The 21,684-nt window shown below is 47.9% G+C and overlaps 1 protein-coding gene across 6 annotated transcripts in view; it reads right to left on the bottom strand.

The window, feature by feature from the left end:
- Positions 1-21,684, bottom strand: part of PRRC2B (proline rich coiled-coil 2B) — a 635,269-nt gene that overhangs the window by 132,650 nt on the left and 480,935 nt on the right. For all 6 annotated transcript variants that reach the window (XM_069237079.1, XM_069237080.1, XM_069237081.1 and 3 more), the window contains one exon: positions 12,192-12,316. In XM_069237079.1, the coding sequence (XP_069093180.1) occupies positions 12,192-12,316 (125 nt within the window). The remainder of the gene's footprint in view (positions 1-12,191; positions 12,317-21,684) is intronic.

Genomic DNA, 21,684 nt, shown 5'->3' with positions numbered 1-21,684 from the left:
GGTGTACCCACCCTCAGGGCTAGTAGCCACTGGCTACTAACCCCCCAGACCTAAACACGCCCTTAAATTTAGTATTTAAGGGCTACCCTGAACCCTAGAAAATTAGATTCCTGCAACTACAAGAAGAAGGACTGCCTAGCTGAAAACCCCTGCAGAGGAAGACCAGAAGACGACAACTGCCTTGGCTCCAGAAACTCACCGGCCTGTCTCCTGCCTTCCAAAGATCCTGCTCCAGCGACGCCTTCCAAAGGGACCAGCGACCTCGACATCCTCTGAGGACTGCCCCTGCTTCGAAAAGACAAGAAACTCCCGAGGACAGCGGACCTGCTCCAAGAAAAGCTGCAACTTTGTTTCCAGCAGCTTTAAAGAACCCTGCAAGCTCCCCGCAAGAAGCGTGAGACTTGCAACACTGCACCCGGCGACCCCGACTCGGCTGGTGGAGAACCGACACCTCAGGAGGGACCCCAGGACTACTCTGATACTGTGAGTACCAAAACCTGTCCCCCCTGAGCCCCCACAGCGCCGCCTGCAGAGGGAATCTCAAGGCTTCCCCTGACCGCGACTCTTTGAATCCAAAGTCCCGACACCTGGGAGAGACCCTGCACCCGCAGCCCCCAGGACCTGAAGGACCGGACTTTCACTGGAGAAGTGACCCCCAGGAGTCCCTCTCCCTTGCCCAAGTGGAGGTTTCCCCGAGGAACCCCCCCCTTGCCTGCCTGCAGCGCTGAAGAGATCCCGAGATCTCTCATAGACTAACATTGCGAACCCGACGCTTGTCTCTACACTGCACCCGGCCGCCCCCGCGCCGCTGAGGGTGAAATTTCTGTGTGGACTTGTGTCCCCCCCGGTGCCCTACAAAACCCCCCTGGTCTGCCCTCCGAAGACGCGGGTACTTACCTGCAAGCAGACCGGAACCGGGGCACCCCCTTCTCTCCATTCTAGCCTATGCGTTTTGGGCACCACTTTGAACTCTGCACCTGACCGGCCCTGAGCTGCTGGTGTGGTGACTTTGGGGTTGCTCTGAACCCCCAACGGTGGGCTACCTTGGACCAAGAACTAAGCCCTGTAAGTGTCTTACTTAGCTGGTTAACCTAACAAATACTTACCTCCCCTAGGAACTGTGAAAATTGCACTAAGTGTCCACTTTTAAAACAGCTATTTGTGAATAACTTGAAAAGTATACATGCAATTTTGATGATTTGAAGTTCCTAAAGTACCTACCTGCAATACCTTTCGAATGAGATATTACATGTAAAATTTGAACCTGTGGTTCTTAAAATAAACTAAGAAAAGATATTTTTCTATACAAAAACCTATTGGCTGGATTTGTCTGAGTGTGTGTACCTCATTTATTGTCTATGTGTATGTACAACAGATGCTTAACACTACTCCTTGGATAAGCCTACTGCTCGACCACACTACCACAAAATAGAGCATTAGTATTATCTATTATTACCACTATTTTACCTCTAAGGGGAACCCTTGGACTCTGTGCATGCTATTCCTTACTTTGAAATAGCACATACAGAGCCAACTTCCTACATCGTGTGATCAGGTATTGGCTGAGTAGTCCAGCAAATGCAAAGTCTTGTACCCCACCGCTGATCCACCAATGTAGGAAGTTGGCTCTGTATGTTAGTTAGAGTCACTTCAGCTCAGGACACCTTAGGGGCTGTCCTGACTGGCCAGTGACTCCTCCTTGTTTTTCTCATTATTTTCTCCGGCCTTGCCGCCAAAAGTGGGGCCTGGCCGGAGGGGGCGGGCAACTCCACTAGCTGGAGTGTCCTGCTGGGTTGGCACAAAGGAGGTGAGCCTTTGAGGCTCACCGCCAGGTGTGACAATTCCTGCCTGGGGGAGGTGTTAGCATCTCCACCCAGTGCAGGCTTTGTTACTGGCCTCAGAGTGACAAAGGCACTCTCCCCATGGGGCCAGCAACATGTCTCGGTTTGTGGCAGGCTGCTAAAACTAGTCAGCCTACACAGATAGTCGGTTATGTTTCAGGGGGCACCTCTAAGGTGCCCTCTGGGGTGTATTCTACAATAAAATGTACACTGGCATCAGTGTGTATTTATTGTGCTGAGAAGTTTGATACCAAACTTCCCAGTTTTCAGTGTAGCCATTATGGTGCTGTGGAGTTCGTGTTTGACAGACTCCCAGACCATATACTCTTATGGCTACCCTGCACTTACAATGTCTAAGGTTTTGTTTAGACACTGTAGGGGTACCATGCTCATGCACTGGTACCCTCACCTATGGTATAGTGCACCCTGCCTTAGGGCTGTAAGGCCTGCTAGAGGGGTGTCTTACCTATACTGCATAGGCAGTGAGAGGCTGGCATGGCACCCTGAGGGGAGTGCCATGTCGACTTACTCGTTTTGTCCTCACTAGCACACACAAGCTGGCAAGCAGTGTGTCTGTGCTGAGTGAGAGGTCTCCAGGGTGGCATAAGACATGCTGCAGCCCTTAGAGACCTTCCTTGGCATCAGGGCCCTTGGTACTAGAAGTACCAGTTACAAGGGACTTATCTGGATGCCAGGGTCTGCCAATTGTGGATACAAAAGTACAGGTTAGGGAAAGAACACTGGTGCTGGGGCCTGGTTAGCAGGCCTCAGCACACTTTCAATTGTAAACATAGCATCAGCAAAGGCAAAAAGTCAGGGGGCAACCATGCCAAGGAGGCATTTCCTTACATGCAGGTATGCAGATATTGCTGCGAGGTGTATCTTTATGGAAGAGAAGGCTAGATTTGATTTCTGTAAATGTAGTAAGTATCCCACTACATCCTTTGGAGATGCACGTAATGGTTGAACTTGATTATTATGGCAGTAAAAAAACAAATCTTTTCCATTTGCTTGCATAGCAGTGTCTAGTGGATGGTCTTCTAGCTTGTTTTATGACTTCCATACATTCTTGGGTGAGGTTTAAATGTCCGAATTCTAGGATCTCAGGAGCCAGATTGCTAGATTCAGCGATGCTGGGTTTGGATGCCTGATCTGTTGTTTGTGTTGTGTTAACAGATCTGGTCTGTTGGGCAACCTGACATGGGGTACTACTGACAGGTCTAGTAGTGTAGTGTACCAAGGTTGTCTTGCCCATGTTGGTGCTATTAGTATGAGTTTGTTTTGACTCAATTTGTTTACTAGATATGGAAGGAGAGGGAGAGGGGGAAAAGCGTACGCAAATATCCCTGACCAGTTCATCCATAGAGCATTGCCTTGAGACTGCCTGTGTGGGTACCTGGATGCGAAGTTTTGGCATTTTGCGTTCTCCTTTGTTGCAAATAGGTCTATTTGAGGTGTCCCCCAAATTTTGAAGTAAGTGTTTAGAATTTGGGGGTGAATCTCCCATTCGTGGATCTGTTGGTGATCTCGAGAGAGATTGTCTGCTAGTTGATTTTGGATCCCTGGAATAAATTGTGCTATTAGGCGAATGTGGTTGTGAATTGCCCATTGCCATATATTTTGTGCCAGGAGGCACAGCTGTGTCGAGTGTGTTCCCCCCTGTTTGTTTAGATAATACATTGTTGTCATGTTGTCTGTTTTGACAAGAATGTATTTGTGGGTTATGATGGGTTGAAATGCTTTCAACGCTAGGAATACTGCTAACAATTCGAGGTGATTTATAAGCAGTTTTGTTTGATGTACGTCCCATTGTCCTTGGATGCTGTGTTGATTGAGGTGTGCTCCCCACCCTGTCATGGAAGCATCTGTTGTTATCACGTATTGTGGCACTGGGTCTTGGAAAGGCCGCCCTTTGTTTAAATTTATACTGTTCCACCATAGAAGCGAGATGTATGTTTGGCGGTCTATCAACACCAGATCTAGAAGGTGACCCTGTGCATGTGACCACTGTGATGCTAGGCACTGTTGTAAGGGCCTCATGTGCAGTCTTGCGTTTGGGACAATGGCTATGCATGAGGACATCATGCCTAGGAGTTTTAATACCATCTTTGCCTGTATCTTTTGTGTTAGATACATGGCTTGTATAACCTTGTGAAATTTTTTAACCCTTTGTGGACTTGGAGTGGCTATTCCCTTTGTTGTGTTGATTGTCGCTCCTAAGTATTGCTGTGTTTTGCACGGCAGAATGTGAGATTTTGTGTAGTTGATGGAGAAACCGAGTTTGTAGAGGGTTTGTATGACATAATCTGTGTGTTGTGAACACTTTGTTAGGGAGTTGGTCTTGATTAGCCAATCGTCTAGGTACGGGAATACGTGTATTTGCTGCCTTCTGATGTGTGCAGCTACTACTGCTAGGCATTTTGTGAATACTCTTGGTGCGGTTGTTATACCGAACGGCAACACTTTGAATTGGTAATGTATTCCCTTGAATACGAACCTTAGGTATTTCCTGTGCGAGGGATGTATCGGTATGTGGAAATACGCGTCCTTTAGATCTAAGGTTGTCATGTAGTCTTGTTGCTTTAGCAGTGGTAACACGTCTTGTAGCGTGACCATGTGAAAGTGTTCTGATTTGATGTAGGTGTTTAGCGTTCTGAGATCTAGGATTGGTCTCAGTGTTTTGTCCTTTTTTGGTATTAGAAAGTACATTGAGTAAACTCCTGTGTTTACTTGTGTACATGGTACCAATTCTATTGCGTCCTTTTGTAGTAATGCTTGAACTTCTAGTTCTAGAAGGTCTAAATGTTTTGACATATTCTGTGTTTTTGGTGGGACATTTGGAGGGAGTTGGAGAAATTCTATGCAATAACCATGTCGGATAATTGCTAGGACCCAAGTGTCTGTTGTTATCTCCTCCCAGGATTTGTAAAACTGACTTAGTCTTCCCCCCACTGGTGTTGTGTGAAGGGGTTGAGTGACTTGTGAGTCACTGTTTGGTTGTAGGGGTTTTTGGACTTTGAAATTTTCCCCGGTTTCTAGGGAATTGTCCTCCTCTGTACTGGCCCCGAAAGCCTCCCCTTTGGTACTGTCCCTGGTAGGTAGACGGTGTTGATTGTGAGGTGCTGGCTTGTGTGGCTTGACCCCGAAACCCCCCTCTGAAAGTTGTTTTGCAGAAGGTGCCGAAAGTGCCTCTGCCCTGCGGGGAATAGAGTGCGCCCATGGCCTTGGCTGTGTCAGTGTCCTTTTTCCGTGTCCACTTCGGGTCCAAACAATTGCTGTTCATTGAACGGCATATTGAGCACCGCTTGCTGTATTTCCGGTTTAAAGCCAGATGTGCGCAACCATGCGTGCCTTCTTATGGTTACTGCAGTATTTATTGTTCTTGCAGCTGTGTCCGCTGCGTCCATAGAGGAGCGTATTTGGTTATTGGAGATGTTTTGTCCCTCCTCAACCACTTGTTTTGCCCGTTTTTGAAATTCTTTGGGCAGATGCTCGATGAGATGCTGCATCTCGTCCCAATGGGCTCTATTATATCGCGCTAGGAGCGCCTGAGAGTTTGCGATGCGCCACTGGTTTGCAGCTTGTACTGCGACCCTTTTCCCAGCTGCGTCGAACTTGCGGCTCTCTTTATCCGGAGGTGGTGCCTCGCCTGATGTGTGCGAGTTGGCTCTCTTGCGAGCTGCCCCTACCTCGACTGAATCTGGTGGCAGTTGTGAGGTGATAAAAGCAGGGTCCGTGGGCGGTGCTTTATATTTTTTCTCCACCCTTGGAGTTATCGCTCTACTCTTGACCGGTTCTTTGAAGATCTGCTTTGCGTGCCTTAGCATTCCTGGAAGCATAGGCAGGCTTTGGTAGGTGCTATGGGTGGAGGAGAGGGTGTTGAAAAGGAAGTCATCCTCGACAGGTTCTGCGTGTAACGACACGTTATGGAACTCTGCTGCCCTAGCTACCACCTGTGCATACGCTGTGCTGTCCTCAGGTGGCGAGGGCTTGGTAGGGTACGACTCAGGACTATTGTCTGATACTGGGGCGTCGTATAGGTCCCAAGCGTCTTGGTCATCTTGGCTCATGGTGGTATGAGCCGGTGAATGTGACGAAGTCTGTGCCGGTGATATGTGAGTTACAGGTGGAGGAGAGGGTGGCGGAGTTACCTTCTTCACCATTTTTTGTGGTGTTTGTTCTTGAGTTTGGAACTCGAGTCTCCTTTTTCTCCTGATTGGGGGAAGAGTGCTGATTTTCCCTGTCCCACTTTGTATGAAGATCCGCTTTTGTGTGTGGTCTACATCAGTGGTTTGTAACTCTTCTTCAAATCTGTGTTTGCGCATTTGAGAGGACAGTGATTGTTCCTCTGTATATGAGCTGGCAGTTGGTTCGGTTGCTGGTCATTTTGGCACCGAAACTGTGTCTCTGCTTGTTTTCGGCTCCGAGGCGAATTTTTTCTTTTTCGGCGTCGAGCTTTCTCGGCGTCAATCTTCCTCGGTGCCGCTGTCTGCGCCAAGCAGCTTCGGTTCTGCTGTCTCGGCGTCGATCTTTTTCGGCAGCACTTTCTCGGTCCTGAGATTGCTGCGTGCCTGTGTCTCGACCCGAGTCGGACGATCTCGGCACCAGTTCGGCCTTTTTCGGTGCCGATGGACGGTCACCTACTTTATGGGTTGAGCCATGGCCTGTTGGCAGTGGCATCCCCTGGGCCTTGTTTGTTTTCTTGTGTGGTGCTTGCTTAGACGTCTTACTCACGGTTTCTTCGACGTCGAATTAGTCCGAGTCCGATTCATGAATGGAGAAGGCTTCCTCTTTTTCTCCTTGTTCCTCGAACCCTCGTTGTCCTGTCGGCGTGGCCGCCATCTGTAATCTTCTGGCTCGCCGGTCACGGAGGGTTTTTCGGGACCGAAACGCACGACAGGCCTCACACGTCTCTTCCTTGTGCTCGGGCGACAGGCACAAGTTACAGACCAAATGTTGGTCTGTATATGGAAATTTATTGTGGCATTTAGGACAGAATCGGAACGGGGTCCGTTCCATCAGTGTCGATCTTACACGCAGTCGGGCCGACCAGGCCCCGACGGGGGATCGAAATTACCCCAAAGGGCTACCGGAGCTCTTCACGATTCGGTGTCGATTCTATTCTAACCCGATACCGAACGAAACAATACCGACGTAGTTTTCCGAAGTTATGACTATCTTTCCGTCCCGAAACCCGGAGCGAAAAGGAACACGTCCGAACCCGATGGCGGAAAAAAAACAATCTAACATGGAGTCGACGCCCATGCGCAATGGAACAAAGGAGGAGGAGTCCCTCGGTCTCGTGACTCGAAAAGACTTCTTCGAAGAAAAACAACTTGTAACACTCCGACCCAACACCAGACGGCGGACTATGCACAACATGTGTATCTGCAGCTACACATGCCACCGAACATACACTTTATTTTCATGTGTGTTGTAAAAGTTACATGACATTTTCAGGGCTCAGCTCGTGCACTGGCTTGTAGGGCCCAGCCAGGGGCCTTTGCTCTTCCTGTTACTTTAGTGGCTTACATGCCTCTACTGAAACCTAGTTAACTGCATTCATGGGTGCCTTCTAAGCACTACAGTGGTGCCAAATGCACGGCCTACAGGGTTACTGGTGTCTAGGCCTAAATGCAACATATTTTGGAATGATCAGCAAGATCCCACTGGCCATGTCCCATTAGGTATGGGTTTACCTTTCAAGAAGGCACAGCAAGGTTAGATGACGAAAATGTTTATATTCTAAAGGCATTAAGTCTTTCTCTGGGGGGAGGAAGAGGCTCGGGGATTTGAAGGGAAAGCATTTGGATTGACTTTACTAGTTGACACCAGCACAACAAGTTCAGGTATTCTGTCATTGTAAGGAAATGCCTCCTTGGCATGGTTGCCCCCTGACTTTTTGCCTTTGCTGATGCTATGTTTACAATTGAAAGTGTGCTGAGGCCTGCTAACCAGGCCCCAGCACCAGTGTTCTTTCCCTAACCTGTACTTTTGTATCCACAATTGGCAGACCCTGGCATCCAGATAAGTCCCTTGTAACTGGTACTTCTAGTACCAAGGGCCCTGATGCCAAGGAAGGTCTCTAAGGGCTGCAGCATGTCTTATGCCACCCTGGAGACCTCTCACTCAGCACAGACACACTGCTTACCAGCTTGTGTGTGCTAGTGAGGACAAAACGAGTAAGTCGACATGGCACTCCCCTCAGGGTGCCATGCCAGCCTCTCACTGCCTATGCAGTATAGGTAAGACACCCCTCTAGCAGGCCTTACAGCCCTAAGGCAGGGTGCACTATACCATAGGTGAGGGTACCAATGCATGAGCATGGTACCCCTACAGTGTCTAAACAAAACCTTAGACATTGTAAGTGCAGGGTAGCCATAAGAGTATATGGTCTGGGAGTCTGTCAAACACGAACTCCACAGCACCATAATGGCTACACTGAAAACTGGGAAGTTTGGTATCAAACTTCTCAGCACAATAAGTGCACACTGATGCCAGTGTACATTTTATTGTAAAATACACCCCAGAGGGCACCTTAGAGGTGCCCCCTGAAACTTAACCGACTATCTGTGTAGGCTGACTAGTTTTAGCAGCCTGCCACAAACCGAGACATGTTGCTGGCCCCATGGGGAGAGTGCCTTTGTCACTCTGAGGCCAGTAACAAAGCCTGCACTGGGTGGAGATGCTAACACCTCTCCCAGGCAGGAATTGTCACACCTGGCGGTGAGCCTCAAAGGCTCACCTCCTTTGTGCCAACCCAGCAGGACACTCCAGCTAGTGGAGTTGCCCGCCCCCTCCGGCCAGGCCCCACTTTTGGCGGCAAGGCCGGAGAAAATAATGAGAATAACAAGGAGGAGTCTCTGGCCAGTCAGGACAGCCCCTAAGGTGTCCTGAGCTGAGGTGACTCTAACTTTTAGAAATCCTCCATCTTGCAGATGGAGGATTCCCCCAATAGGGTTAGGAATGTGACCCCCTCCCCTCGGGAGGAGGCACAAAGAGGGTGTACCCACCCTCAGGGCTAGTAGCCATTGGCTACTAACCCCCCAGACCTAAACACGCCCTTAAATTTAGTATTTAAGGGCTACCCTGAACCCTAGAAAATTAGATTCCTGCAACTACAAGAAGAAGGACTGCCTAGCTGAAAACCCCTGCAGAGGAAGACCAGAAGACGACTACTGCCTTGGCCCCAGAAACTCACCGGCCTGTCTCCTGCCTTCCAAAGATCCTGCTCCAGCGACGCCTTCCAAAGGGACCAGCGACCTCGACATCCTCTGAGGACTGCCCCTGCTTCGAAAAGACAAGAAACTCCCGAGGACAGCGGACCTGCTCCAAGAAAGGCTGCAACTTTGTTTCCAGCAGCTTTAAAGAACCCTGCAAGCTCCCCGCAAAAGGCGTGAGACTTGCAACACTGCACCCGGCGACCCCGACTCGGCTGGTGGAGATCCGACACCTCAGGAGGGACCCCAGGACTACTCTGATACTGTGAGTACCAAAACCTGTCCCCCCTGAGCCCCCACAGCGCCGCCTGCAGAGGGAATCCCGAGGCTTCCCCTGACCGCGACTCTTTGAACCTAAAGTCCCGACGCCTGGGAGAGACCCTGCACCCGCAGCCCCCAGGACCCGAAGGACCGGACTTTCACTGGAGAAGTGACCCCCAGGAGTCCCTCTCCCTTGCCCAAGTGGAGGTTTCCCCGAGGAACCCCCCCCTTGCCTGCCTGCAGCGCTGAAGAGATCCCGAGATCTCTCATTGACTTCCATTACAAACCCGACGCTTGTTTCGACACTGCACCCGGCCGCCCCCGCGCTGCTGAGGGTGAAATTTCTGTGTGGACTTGTTTCCCCCCCGGTGCCCTACAAAACCCCCCTGGTCTGCCCTCCGAAGACGCGGGTACTTACCTGCAAGCAGACCGGAACCGGGGCACCCCCTTCTCTCCATTCTAGCCTATGTGTTTTGGGCACCACTTGGGACTCTGCACCTGACCGGCCCTGAGCTGCTGGTGTGGTGACTTTGGGGTTGCTCTGAACCCCCAACGGTGGGCTACCTTGGACCAAGAACTGAACCCTGTAAGTGTCCTACTTACCTGGTAAAACTAACAAAAACTTACCTCCCCCAGGAGCTGTGAAAATTGCACTAAGTGTCCACTTTTAAAACAGCTATTTGTCAATAACTTGAAAAGTATACATGCAATTTTGATGATTTGAAGTTCCTAAAGTACTTACCTGCAATACCTTTCGAATGAGCTATTACATGTAGAATTTGAACCTGTGGTTCTTAAAATAAACTAAGAAAAGATATTTTTCTATACAAAAACCTATTGGCTGGATTTGTCTCTGAGTGTGTGTACCTCATTTATTGTCTATGTGTATGTACAACAAATGCTTAACACTACTCCTTGGATAAGCCTACTGCTCGACCACACTACCACAAAATAGAGCATTAGTATTATCTATTTTTACCACTATTTTACCTCTAAGGGGAACCCTTGGACTCTGTGCATGCTATTCCTTACTTTGAAATAGCACATACAGAGCCAACTTCCTACAGTCATAGTCTGGGTCACCTGGGAATGATCAGTGCAGTCTAGCCACAGGTCAGCTGACCTTTGGTGAGGTATCCAGCCCACCAGCATTACGCAAACCTAAATATAGCCCACCATCAGTGTAATAAGGGGGAACAGACTATCACCCTCTCAGAGCCTTGACGGTCACTGGGTATGTCCTGGATCAGTGTCTGAGCCGAAGATGGTCTCTATCCTGAGATAGTACTGGCACCGGGGACAGGCCGAATATCCACTGGTTGTGCCTTAGGAATACCATAGTGTGACTTAGGCCTGGCCTGGGCAACTGGACCCAGCACCATCACCAGCGAAGGGCCTGCTGTGGTGCCAGAGTGGATGCAATGAATGGCTTTGGTAATGGATGGGGAACAGGTTCTGAGAAAGCAGTTGGTACCAGGGAAGGTCCAAAAATTGTGGGTGAGTAATGGGCCCAGGTGTCTCCCTGAGGGTCAAAAGGCACACCAGACTGAACCAGTAATGTTGGGAAGTTTTGTAGAAACCCTCCTAGAAGGCTGCTACCTGCAGTGGGGTAGAGGATGGCTTAGGAAATTGAGGGCATGTTTAAACAAAATGCAGTACCAGCTGTCTGAAGAAACCAGATCCTTTGAGTAACAACCAAGCAGCTTCTCCACAGACTGCGTGACAGGCTGTGGGCGAGTTGGAATTCCATTTCTTGTGCTTTGACTTCGACTGCCCGGAAGACTGCACAAGAACGGAGTCACTTATCAGTCATGTTCGAAGCTCAAGCACCATAAGCACACATCATGTGGTTGTACTACCAACATGCTTCTCGGTTGCAGTACCGATTGAATCCTGTCGTTTACAGGGAAGACCTTTACACATTGTCCATAAACAAAATTAGGATTCCCTGGAAAAAGAAAGTAGGGAGCAGAGCTCCATATCTGCATCTAACGGCGGGAAAGAGAGGAACTTGCAGGGGTGGTGAGCCTTCAATCACTTCGGAAGAAGTATGAAATCACCATAGTCACTGGGGATAATGCAGGAAGCATTACTGAATAATCTATGGATCCAGTTAGGCATCTGAAATTTTTTCTTTTTTTTTCTTTCTTCTTTTTTACAGGTGAGGAATCTGCGCTTAGAAGTATTCATCAGAAATAAGCAATATATGCATGCCTTGTGAGAATCACAGTAGTCTGCTCAAGAACCACAAGGTCTCAGAAGACTTTTTTTTTAAAGATTCAGACACAGCCCAAACTCGACCAGAAGAAAGTTTTTAGTATAAGTGAGCTAGAAAGGCTGGGTAAGCACTTGAAAAGGGTATTAAGGATCCAAATCAGAATGATCTGTAGAGATGTGATCAGAGGGAAGGTCCCCTCTCTAAGGGGTGTGGACGTTCCTTTGCTCACTCCTTACTAGCTGCAGTTTGGTTCTTTCCCGATAAGGTGAGTAAGCTACTTAAGTGACAAATGTTGAGTATCTTTGGCTATGTTTGACACTGTAGTGCTATGGTAATGCCACTGTGGAATTTTCAGACAAACAGGGGTGATTCAAGCACCTGAATTTATGAAAGAGAAAAATAAAACTTGCCAATAGCAGTGGTAATAGGAATATTTAATGTTAGAATGTCATAGATATTACCAACTACAAATACGCATTCTTGCTAGACATTAAACTACTCATGGAACAAATAGTGAGATGTAATACACTATTTTCAAATATGATTGCACTGGTATAAGAGTTTTATTCATGGAGACTTTGCATACAGCTCTGCTCTATTGCCGTAACTGGGAGAGTTCAGAACTACAAAGAATGCACTAGCAATTATTACCTGAATTGTTGCATGGATCCATACATGTCCTGGGACTGAGAGACTGGGAGGCCACCTCTGAGACCCATCTGACCAGGGGCCTGCAGAGAGGTATGCAGGGAAATCGGGATCTGCTGTGCTGCTGCCTGCAAAAGAGAAATGAGGAAAAATCCCTTACAAGCGCAATACCAAGAACAAACACTACCAGCGTTGTTTTAATATTTATCCCAACAGCTTTGTTGACATGAGCAGGGCATTTCTAACAAATGTTAGATATAAAGACCATTGTAACCACCAGCTTAGAAACACCATACAAATAAACTAGGGAGGGAGGTATTGTACAGTACTGCCTTTGATGCACAGAAGAAAATAAAAATCACACCTATTTACAATATGATACAAGATTGACTTAGAGGGCCACATTTTTATTTCAACTGCATACAATGGTATTTTAGATTTCGCTGTCCGAGGTGCAAGCTCAGACTTAAAGGTATGAATTCCATTGACTGGGGCCCAGAATAGATATAATTCAGTATATTAACAATACACGTGCATCATTTTACTGTAGTGTTTTTTATTTTATTTTTTAATAGAGTCCCGTTTGCCAATAAGAACTAAGGAAAAGTTTAGTTACATTGTAACTATTTGTAGTCTGTTTTGCTATAGATCCACGTTTTGCATACTCCTGCAATCTAGTGTTGGGGAGGGATGAGTGCAAGCTATTTTTCTTCATAGAAGTTTTCAGTAACAAGATATTCTTTGGACTCCTGTTAGACCATAATGCACCAGGACAAAGAATCACCTCAGACTGCTTTGTATGTGCTGTACATTGTGACGAAATATAAAGTGGAAACAGATCACACCTCGCTTATGGGGAGGAGGGAGGATGCAAGCGAATCTTCACCACTACAAGCACTACAACTACAAGGTGGTTACAGGGTAAGATGATCCACTTGTAGCATCTGATGTTGTAGCTACACATCCTTTGCAGAGACTAAAGCAGTTGCCTGAGTACACAGAACTATGGTCCCGCTTGTCCTGTATTGATCGGGGAACAGTTGAACTGGTCATAAAACATATCTGAGGTTGTTTCACCCACAATTTATCATGGCATGCTTCACCATCGGCAAACAATTTGGTTGTCCCTGACTTTGTACACCGCAAAATGAGCATACTGGTTCCCCTATGTAAGTCCCTAGTATATGAACCTAGGTACCCAGGTGTAAGGAAATGCCTCCTTGGCATGGTTGCCCCCTGACTTTTTGCCTTTGCTGATGCTATGTTTACAATTGAAAGTGTGCTGAGGCCTGCTAACCAGGCCCCAGCACCAGTGTTCTTTCCCTAACCTGTACTTTTGTATCCACAATTGGCAGACCCTGGCATCCAGATAAGTCCCTTGTAACTGGTACTTCTAGTACCAAGGGCCCTGATGCCAAGGAAGGTCTCTAAGGGCTGCAGCATGTCTTATGCCACCCTGGAGACCTCTCACTCAGCACAGACACACTGCTTGCCAGCTTGTGTGTACTAGTGAGGACAAAACGAGTAAGTCGACATGGCACTCCCCTCAGGGTGCCATGCCAGCCTCTCACTGCCTATGCAGTATAGGTAAGACACCCCTCTAGCAGGCCTTACAGCCCTAAGGCAGGGTGCACTATACCATAGGTGAGGGTACCAGTGCATGAGCATGGTACCCCTACAGTGTCTAAACAAAACCTTAGACATTGTAAGTGCAGGGTAGCCATAAGAGTATATGGTCTGGGAGTCTGTCAAACACGAACTCCACAGCACCATAATGGCTACACTGAAAACTGGGAAGTTTGGTATCAAACTTCTCAGCACAATAAATGCACACTGATGCCAGTGTACATTTTATTGCAAAATACACCCCAGAGGGCACCTTAGAGGTGCCCCCTGAAACTTAACCGACTATCTGTGTAGGCTGACTAGTTCCAGCAGCCTGCCACACTAGAGACATGTTGCTGGCCCCATGGGGAGAGTGCCTTTGTCACTCTGAGGCCAGTAACAAAGCCTGCACTGGGTGGAGATGCTAACACCTCCCCCAGGCAGGAGCTGTAACACCTGGCGGTGAGCTTCAAAGGCTCACCCCTTTGTCACAGCACCGCAGGACACTCCAGCTAGTGGAGTTGCCCGCCCCCTCCGGCCCGGCCCCCACTTTTGGCGGCAAGGCCGGAGAAAATAATGAGAATAACAAGGAGGAGTCACTGGCCAGTCACGACAGCCCCTAAGGTGTCCTGAGCTGAGGTGACTAACTTTTAGAAATCCTCCATCTTGCAGATGGAGGACTCCCCCAATAGGGTTAGGATTGTGACCCCCTCCCCTTGGGAGGAGACACAAAGAGGGTGTACCCACCCTCAGGGCTAGTAGCCATTGGCTACTAACCCCCCAGACCTAAACACGCCCTTAAATTTAGTATTTAAGGGCTACCCTGAACCCTAGAAAATTAGATTCCTGCAAACTACAAGAAGAAGGACTGCCTAGCTGAAAACCCCTGCAGAGGAAGACCAGAAGACGACAACTGCCTTGGCTCCAGAAACTCACCGGCCTGTCTCCTGCCTTCCAAAGAACTCTGCTCCAGCGACGCCTTCCAAGGGACCAGCGACCTCTGAATCCTCTGAGGACTGCCCTGCTTCGAAAAAGACAAGAAACTCCCGAGGACAGCGGACCTGCTCCAAAAAGACTGCAACTTTGTTTCGAGGAGCAGCTTTAAAGACCCTGCAATCTCCCCGCAAGAAGCGTGAGACTTGCAACACTGCACCCGGCGACCCCGACTCGGCTGGTGGAGAACCAACACCTCAGGGAAGACCCCCGGACTACTCTCCGACTGTGAGTACCAAAACCTGTCCCCCCTGAGCCCCCACAGCGCCGCCTGCAGAGGGAATCCCGAGGCTTCCCCTGACCGCGACTCTCTGAAACCTAAGTCCCGACGCCTGGAAAAGACCCTGCACCCGCAGCCCCCAGGACCTGAAGGACCGGACTTTCACTGGAGAAGTGACCCCCAGGAGTCCCTCTCCCTTGCCCAAGTGGAGGTTTCCCCGAGGAAGCCCCCCCTTGCCCGCCTGCAGCGCTGAAGAGATCCGTTGATCTCTCATATACTAACATTGCGAACCCGACGCTGGTTTCTACACTGCACCCGGCCGCCCCCGCGCTGCTGAGGGTGAAATTTCTGTGTGGGCTTGTGTCCCCCCCGGTGCCCTACAAAACCCCCCTGGTCTGCCCTCCGAAGACGCGGGTACTTACCTGCAAGCAGACCGAAACCGGGGCACCCCCTTCTCTCCATTCTAGCCTATGCGTTTTGGGCACCACTTTGAACTCTGCACCTGACCGGCCCTGAGCTGCTGGTGTGGTGACTTTGGGGTTGCTCTGAACCCCCAACGGTGGGCTACCTTGGACCAAGAACTGAACCCTGTAAGTGTCTTACTTACCTGGTAAAACTAACACAAACTTACCTCCCCCAGGAACTGTGAAAATTGCACTAAGTGTCCACTTTTAAAGTAGCTATTTGTCAATAACTTGAAAAGTATACATGCAATTGAAATGATTCAAAGTTCCTAATGTACTTACCTGCAATACCTTTCAAACAAGATATTACATGTTAAATTTGAACCTGTGGTTCTTAAAATAAACTAAGAAAAGATATTTTTCTATAACAAAACCTATTGGCTGGATTTGTCTCTGAGTGTGTGTACCTCATTTATTGTCTATGTGTATGTACAACAAATGCTTAACACTACTCCTTGGATAAGCCTACTGCTCGACCACACTACCACGAAATAGAGCATTAGTATTATCTCTTTTTACCACTATTTTACCTCTAAGGGGAACCCTTGGACTCTGTGCATGCTATTCCTTACTTTGAAATAGCACATACAGAGCCAACTTCCTACATTGGTGGATCAGCGGTGGGGTACAAGACTTTGCATTTGCTGGACTACTCAGCCAATACCTGATCACACGACAAATTCCAAAATTGTCATTAGAAATTGATTTTTGCAATTTGAAAAGTTTTCTAAATTCTTAAAAGACCTGCTAGGGCCTTGTGTTAGATCCTGTTTAGCATTTCTTTTAGAGTTTAAAAGTTTGTAAAAGTTTGAATTAGATTCTAGAACCAGTTGTAGATTCTTAAAAAGTATTCCAACTTTTAGAAGCAAAATGTCTAGCACAGATGTGACTGTGGTGGAACTCGACACCACACCTTACCTCCATCTTAAGATGAGGGAGCTAAGGTCACTCTGTAAAATAAAGAAAATAACAATGGGCCCCAAACCTACCAAAATACAGCTCCAGGAGCTTTTGGCAGAGTCTGAAAAGGCCAACCCCTCTGAGGGTGGCAACTCAGAGGAAGAGGATAGTGACTTGGAGGAAAATTCCCCCCTACCAGTCCTATCTAGGGAGAACAGGGTCTCTCAAACCCTGACTCCAAAAATAATAGTCAGAGATGCTGGTTCCCTCACAGGAGAGACCAACACCTCTGAAATCACTGAGGATAACTCCAGTGAAGAGGACATCCAGTTAGCCAGGATGGCCAAAAGATTGGCTTTGGAAAGACAGATCCTAGCCATAGAGAGGGAAAGACAAGAGATGGGCCTAGGACCCATCAATGGTGGCAGCAACATAAATAGGGTCAGAGATTCTCCTGACATGTTGAAAATCCCTAAAGGGATTGTAACTAAATATGAAGATGGTGATGACATCACCAAATGGTTCACAGCTTTTGAGAGGGCTTGTGTAACCAGAAAAGTGAACAGATCTCACTGGGGTGCTCTCCTTTGGGAAATGTTCACAGGAAAGTGTAGGGATAGACTCCTCACACTCTCTGGACAAGATGCAGAATCTTATGACCTCATGAAGGGTACCCTGATTGAGGGCTTTGGATTCTCCACTGAGGAGTATAGGATTAGATTCAGGGGGGCTCAAAAATCCTCGAGCCAGACCTGGGTTGACTTTGTAGACTACTCAGTAAAAACACTAGATGGTTGGATTCAAGGCAGTGGTGTAAGTAATTATGATGGGCTGTACAATTTATTTGTGAAAGAACACCTGTTAAGTAATTGTTTCAATGATAAACTGCATCAGCATCTGGTAGACCTAGGACCAATTTCTCCCCAAGAATTGGGAAAGAAGGCGGACCATTGGGTCAAGACTAGGGTGTCCAAAACTTCCACAGGGGGTGACCAAAAGAAAGGGGTCACAAAACCTCCCCAGGGGAAAGGTGGTGAGACAGCCAAAAATAAAAATAGTCAAGAGTCTTCTAAAGGCCCCCAAAAACCTGCACAGGAGGGTGGGCCCAGAGCCTCTTCACAAAACAATCCTGGGTACAAGGGTAAAAACTTTGATCCCAAAAAGGCCTGGTGTCGAAACTGTAGTCAGTCTGGACACCAAACTGGAGACAAGGCCTGTCCCAAGAAAAGTTCCACTCCAAACTCCAATCCAGGTAACACTGGAATGGCTAGTCTCCAAGTGGGATCAACAGTGTGCCCAGAGCAAATCAGGGTCCACACTGAAGCTACTCTAGTCTCTGAGGGTGGGGTGGATTTAGCCACACTAGCTGCCTGGCCCCCTAACATGCAAAAATACAGGCAGCAGCTCTTTATTAATGGGACAAGGGTAGAGGGCCTGAGGGATACAGGTGCCAGTGTCACCATGGTGACAGAGAAGGAATGGTTTCTTACCTGTAACTCCAGTTCTCTCGTAGGGGTATTTCCATGATAGTCATAAGCATTGAATAGTTCCGCGCGCCTGCGGGGACCCCGGAGCACTGATGTGAAGTATATTCTTAAGTGCAAACACCAGCCGTTTAAAGAAAAGGTCTGTCAAAAAACACTTAAGAATAACATTGTGCAGCCTATGTGAACCGCTACACAGGCCAAATTGTTGAAAAGAAAATCAATAGTAGTGTAAATTCATGTTCAAACACCTATTTATTCTAGAAATGTAATAACAAATACATTCTCATACTTTATTTACACCTCTGATGAGAATAAAACAATGCAGGGCAGTGTAGCCCATAGGCTGCCATTATACAGAATGTAAATAGAGCTGTGCCTTTAAGAAAAGTAAAGTCTTCCTGTTTCCCATCATGCACAGCAAAAGGCAGTTGCCTCAGTTCTTTTTTGGAGGCTATTACCTGACATGAAGAAAAAAACAAAACATTTGTTGGAGTACCAACCTCCATAATATTCATGTTCTATGTCAACTCCACCGGGGAGGAGGGAGGGTTGCTTATGACTATCATGGAAATACCCCTACGAGAGAACTGGAGTTACAGGTAAGAAACCATTCCTTCTCTCGTAGGGGATTTCCATGTATAGTCATAAGCATTGAATAGAGTAGCAAGCCCATCCCCATAACCGCGGTGGAGTCGATATAAGAATACTGAGAAAAACATGAATCATGCAAACAAATTCTTGAGCAAAGCCTGTCCAACCTGAGCATCTGCCCTAGCGTCTGTATCAAGGCAGTAATGCTTAGTAAAGGTATGGACCGACCTCCAAGTGGCAGCCTTGCATATTTCTGCCAAAGGGACATTTCTCATCAAGGCTACAGTAGCTGCTTTCCCTCTGGTCGAGTGGGCTTTTGGTCTACCACCAAGGGATTTGTTTGCTAACTGATAACATAACATTATACATGAAACAATCCACCTGGATAAAGATTGTTTAGATGTGCCCAAACCTGTTCTGATTGGGCCATAGTTAATAAAAAGCTGTTGTGATTTTCGTAAGCTTTTTGTCCTGTCCAAGTAAAATTTCAATACTCTCTTTACATCCAGAGAGTGCAGAGTTCTCTCAGCAGGAGTAGCTGGATTCTGAAAGAAAGTCGGTAATGAAATTGTTTGGTTCACATGGAAGTCGGAGACTACCTTAGGTAGAAATTTTGGATGAGTTCTCATTACCACTTTTGCAGAATGAAAAACCGTGTAGGGTTCCTGAGCGCAAAGGGCCTGGATTTCGCTGACCCTACGCGCTGAAGTGATTGCCACCAGAAAAGCAGCTTTCCATGTGAGATGCTGCAGCGATGCCTTGTGTATCGGCTCGAATGGCGGCAGCATCAGACGTGATAAGACAACGTTCAGTTCCCATGGAGGAGAAGGCTTTCTAATGGGAGGAAAAACCTTTTTTAAACCTTCTAGGAAATCCTTAATAATCGGAATCCGAAAAAAGGAAGTTTGTGAAGGACTCTTTCTGTATGCTGTTATCGCGGCCAAGTGAACTTTTATTGACGACAGTTGTAAGCCCGATTTTGCCAAACTTAACAAGTATGGTAAGATAGATTGTTCTCCACAAGAAACCGGGTCAATGTTGTTGTGTAAACACCAAATGCAGAATCTCTTCCACTTGCTTGCATAGGCTGATCGTGTGGAAGGGCGTTTTGCTTCCCTCAGAATTTCCATACAGTCCTGAGGTAAGTTCAAATGTCCATATTGCACTAGCTCAGGAGCCATGCTGCCAAACTCAACGATGAGGGGTTGGGATGAGATATCTGCCCTCTGAACTTCGTGAGAAGGTCCGGGCGATATGGTAGTCTGATGTGTGGTTTGAGTGACCGGTGAAGAAGGTCTGGGAACCACCACTGGCGTGGCCACTCCGGAGCAATTAGGATCATTTTGGTCTGAGCATTGGACAGCTTCTGGAGAACTGCCGGAATCAGGGGAAGCGGTGGAAAGGCGTAAAGAAATGCCCCTGACCAGCTTATCCATAGGGCATTCCCCAGTGTCCCTGGATGGTAATATCTGGAGGCGAAGTTTTGGCATTTTTTGTTTTCTGGGGTTGCGAATAGGTCTGTAGAAGGGGTACCCCAGAGTGCGAAAATGGAATGAACGACGTCGTCGTGTAGTACCCATTCGTGGTTCTCGCTTATTACCCGACTGAGGGCATCCGCTTGAACATTCTGGATGCCGGGCAGGTGAGTTGCCACTAGCGACAGGTTCCTGGCTAGAAGCCAATGCCAGATTGTCTGGGCCTCTCTGGATAAAATTCTGGACCTGGTGCCTCCTTGTTTGTTCACGTAGTACATAGTGGCCACGTTGTCTGTCTGAAGAAGGAGAGTTTCCGTTCTCAGAGAGGGAAGGAAGGCTTTGAGCGCAAGGTGGACTGCGCGAAGTTCCAGCAGGTTGATGTGATAGAGACTCTCTCTCTGTGACCACTCGCCTTGGACTCGAAGATGTTCCATGTGCGCCCCCCATCCGAGCAGTGACGCATCTGTTACGATGGTTTGAGATGGAGGTCGTTGTTGGAACGGAATCCCCACCAAGAGATTGCTGGGCAAACACCACCACTTGAGGGATTGTAGGGTGTGAGGAGACAGCAGGACTTTGTTCTCCCAATCGTCCCTCAGTTGACACCACTGATCCTCTAGATTTTCCTGCAATGGTCTCATATGGAGACGAGCATTGGGAACCAGATGGATACAAGACGCCATCGAGCCCAGTAGAGAAGCTATTATTCTTGCAGTGGCTTGAGGTCTTTCCTGCAGTTGTTTGCACTTTTGGAGAATCGATAACCGTCGTTCCTCCGAAGGAAACACCTTTCCTAGCTTGGTATCTACAATGGCCCCTAAGTAATGCAACCTCTGAACAGGTGTTGCTGTTGATTTCAGAAGATTGACTTGAAGACCAAGTTTTTGTAGCAGTTGTAGAGTCCATTCGAAATGCTGCTGTGCCTCGAGATAGCTGGAGGCCTTTATGAGCCAATCGTCTAGATAGGGATAGACGAATATTCGCTGTTTCCTCAAGTGGGCGGCTACTACCGCCATGCATTTGGAAAAAGTTCTTGGCGCTGATTTTAGGCCGAACGGTAGAACTGCAAATTGGTAATGGCGTTTTCCGACAGTGAACCTTAGGAATTTTCGATGTTTCTTGGTTACTGGGATATGGAAGTAAGCGTCGCAAAGATCTATCGCACATAGCCAGTCGCCCTGACGTAAATGTAGGTAAATTTGGTGTGAGGCTAACATCCTGAATTATTCTTTGCGAATCCATTTGTTTGCTGTCCTCAGATCTAAGATGGGACGAAACTCTTGTTTGTCTTTTTTCTGTACAAGGAAATATCTCAAATAAATCCCCTTCCCATGTTGGCTGATGGGAACGGGTTCTATGGCTCTTTTTTGCAATAGGATATTGACCTCTAACCTCAGAGCTTCGAGATGGTGGTTGGCTGTTTTGGGTGGAACAGATGGTGGAGAACTGGTGAATCTGAGAGCGTAACCATGTCTCTCAATATTCAATACCCAGGCGTCTGTTGTGATGCGTAGCCACTCGTCTAGATGATTTGAGATACTTCCCCCTACCGGAGTGGGTAACGGAGGAGGGGGAAGCAAAGATTCAGGGCCTAGACGTGGGAGCTTGTCGAGGTGTCTGGGTCTGAGGTGTTGAACGACCCCTTGTCGACCTTCTGGAGAAGCCCCTCTGATGCTGCTGCTGCTGCTGTTGCCGAGGGCGTGAAGACGACCAATGTGGAGCCTGATACCTGTGGGTGAACAGTCTTCTTTGATATGGGCG

The sequence above is a fragment of the Pleurodeles waltl genome, chromosome 6, assembly GCF_031143425.1.
Source record: "Pleurodeles waltl isolate 20211129_DDA chromosome 6, aPleWal1.hap1.20221129, whole genome shotgun sequence".
NCBI classification, from domain to species: domain Eukaryota; kingdom Metazoa; phylum Chordata; class Amphibia; order Caudata; family Salamandridae; genus Pleurodeles; species Pleurodeles waltl.
This window is presented reverse-complemented; position numbering and strand designations above follow the sequence as displayed.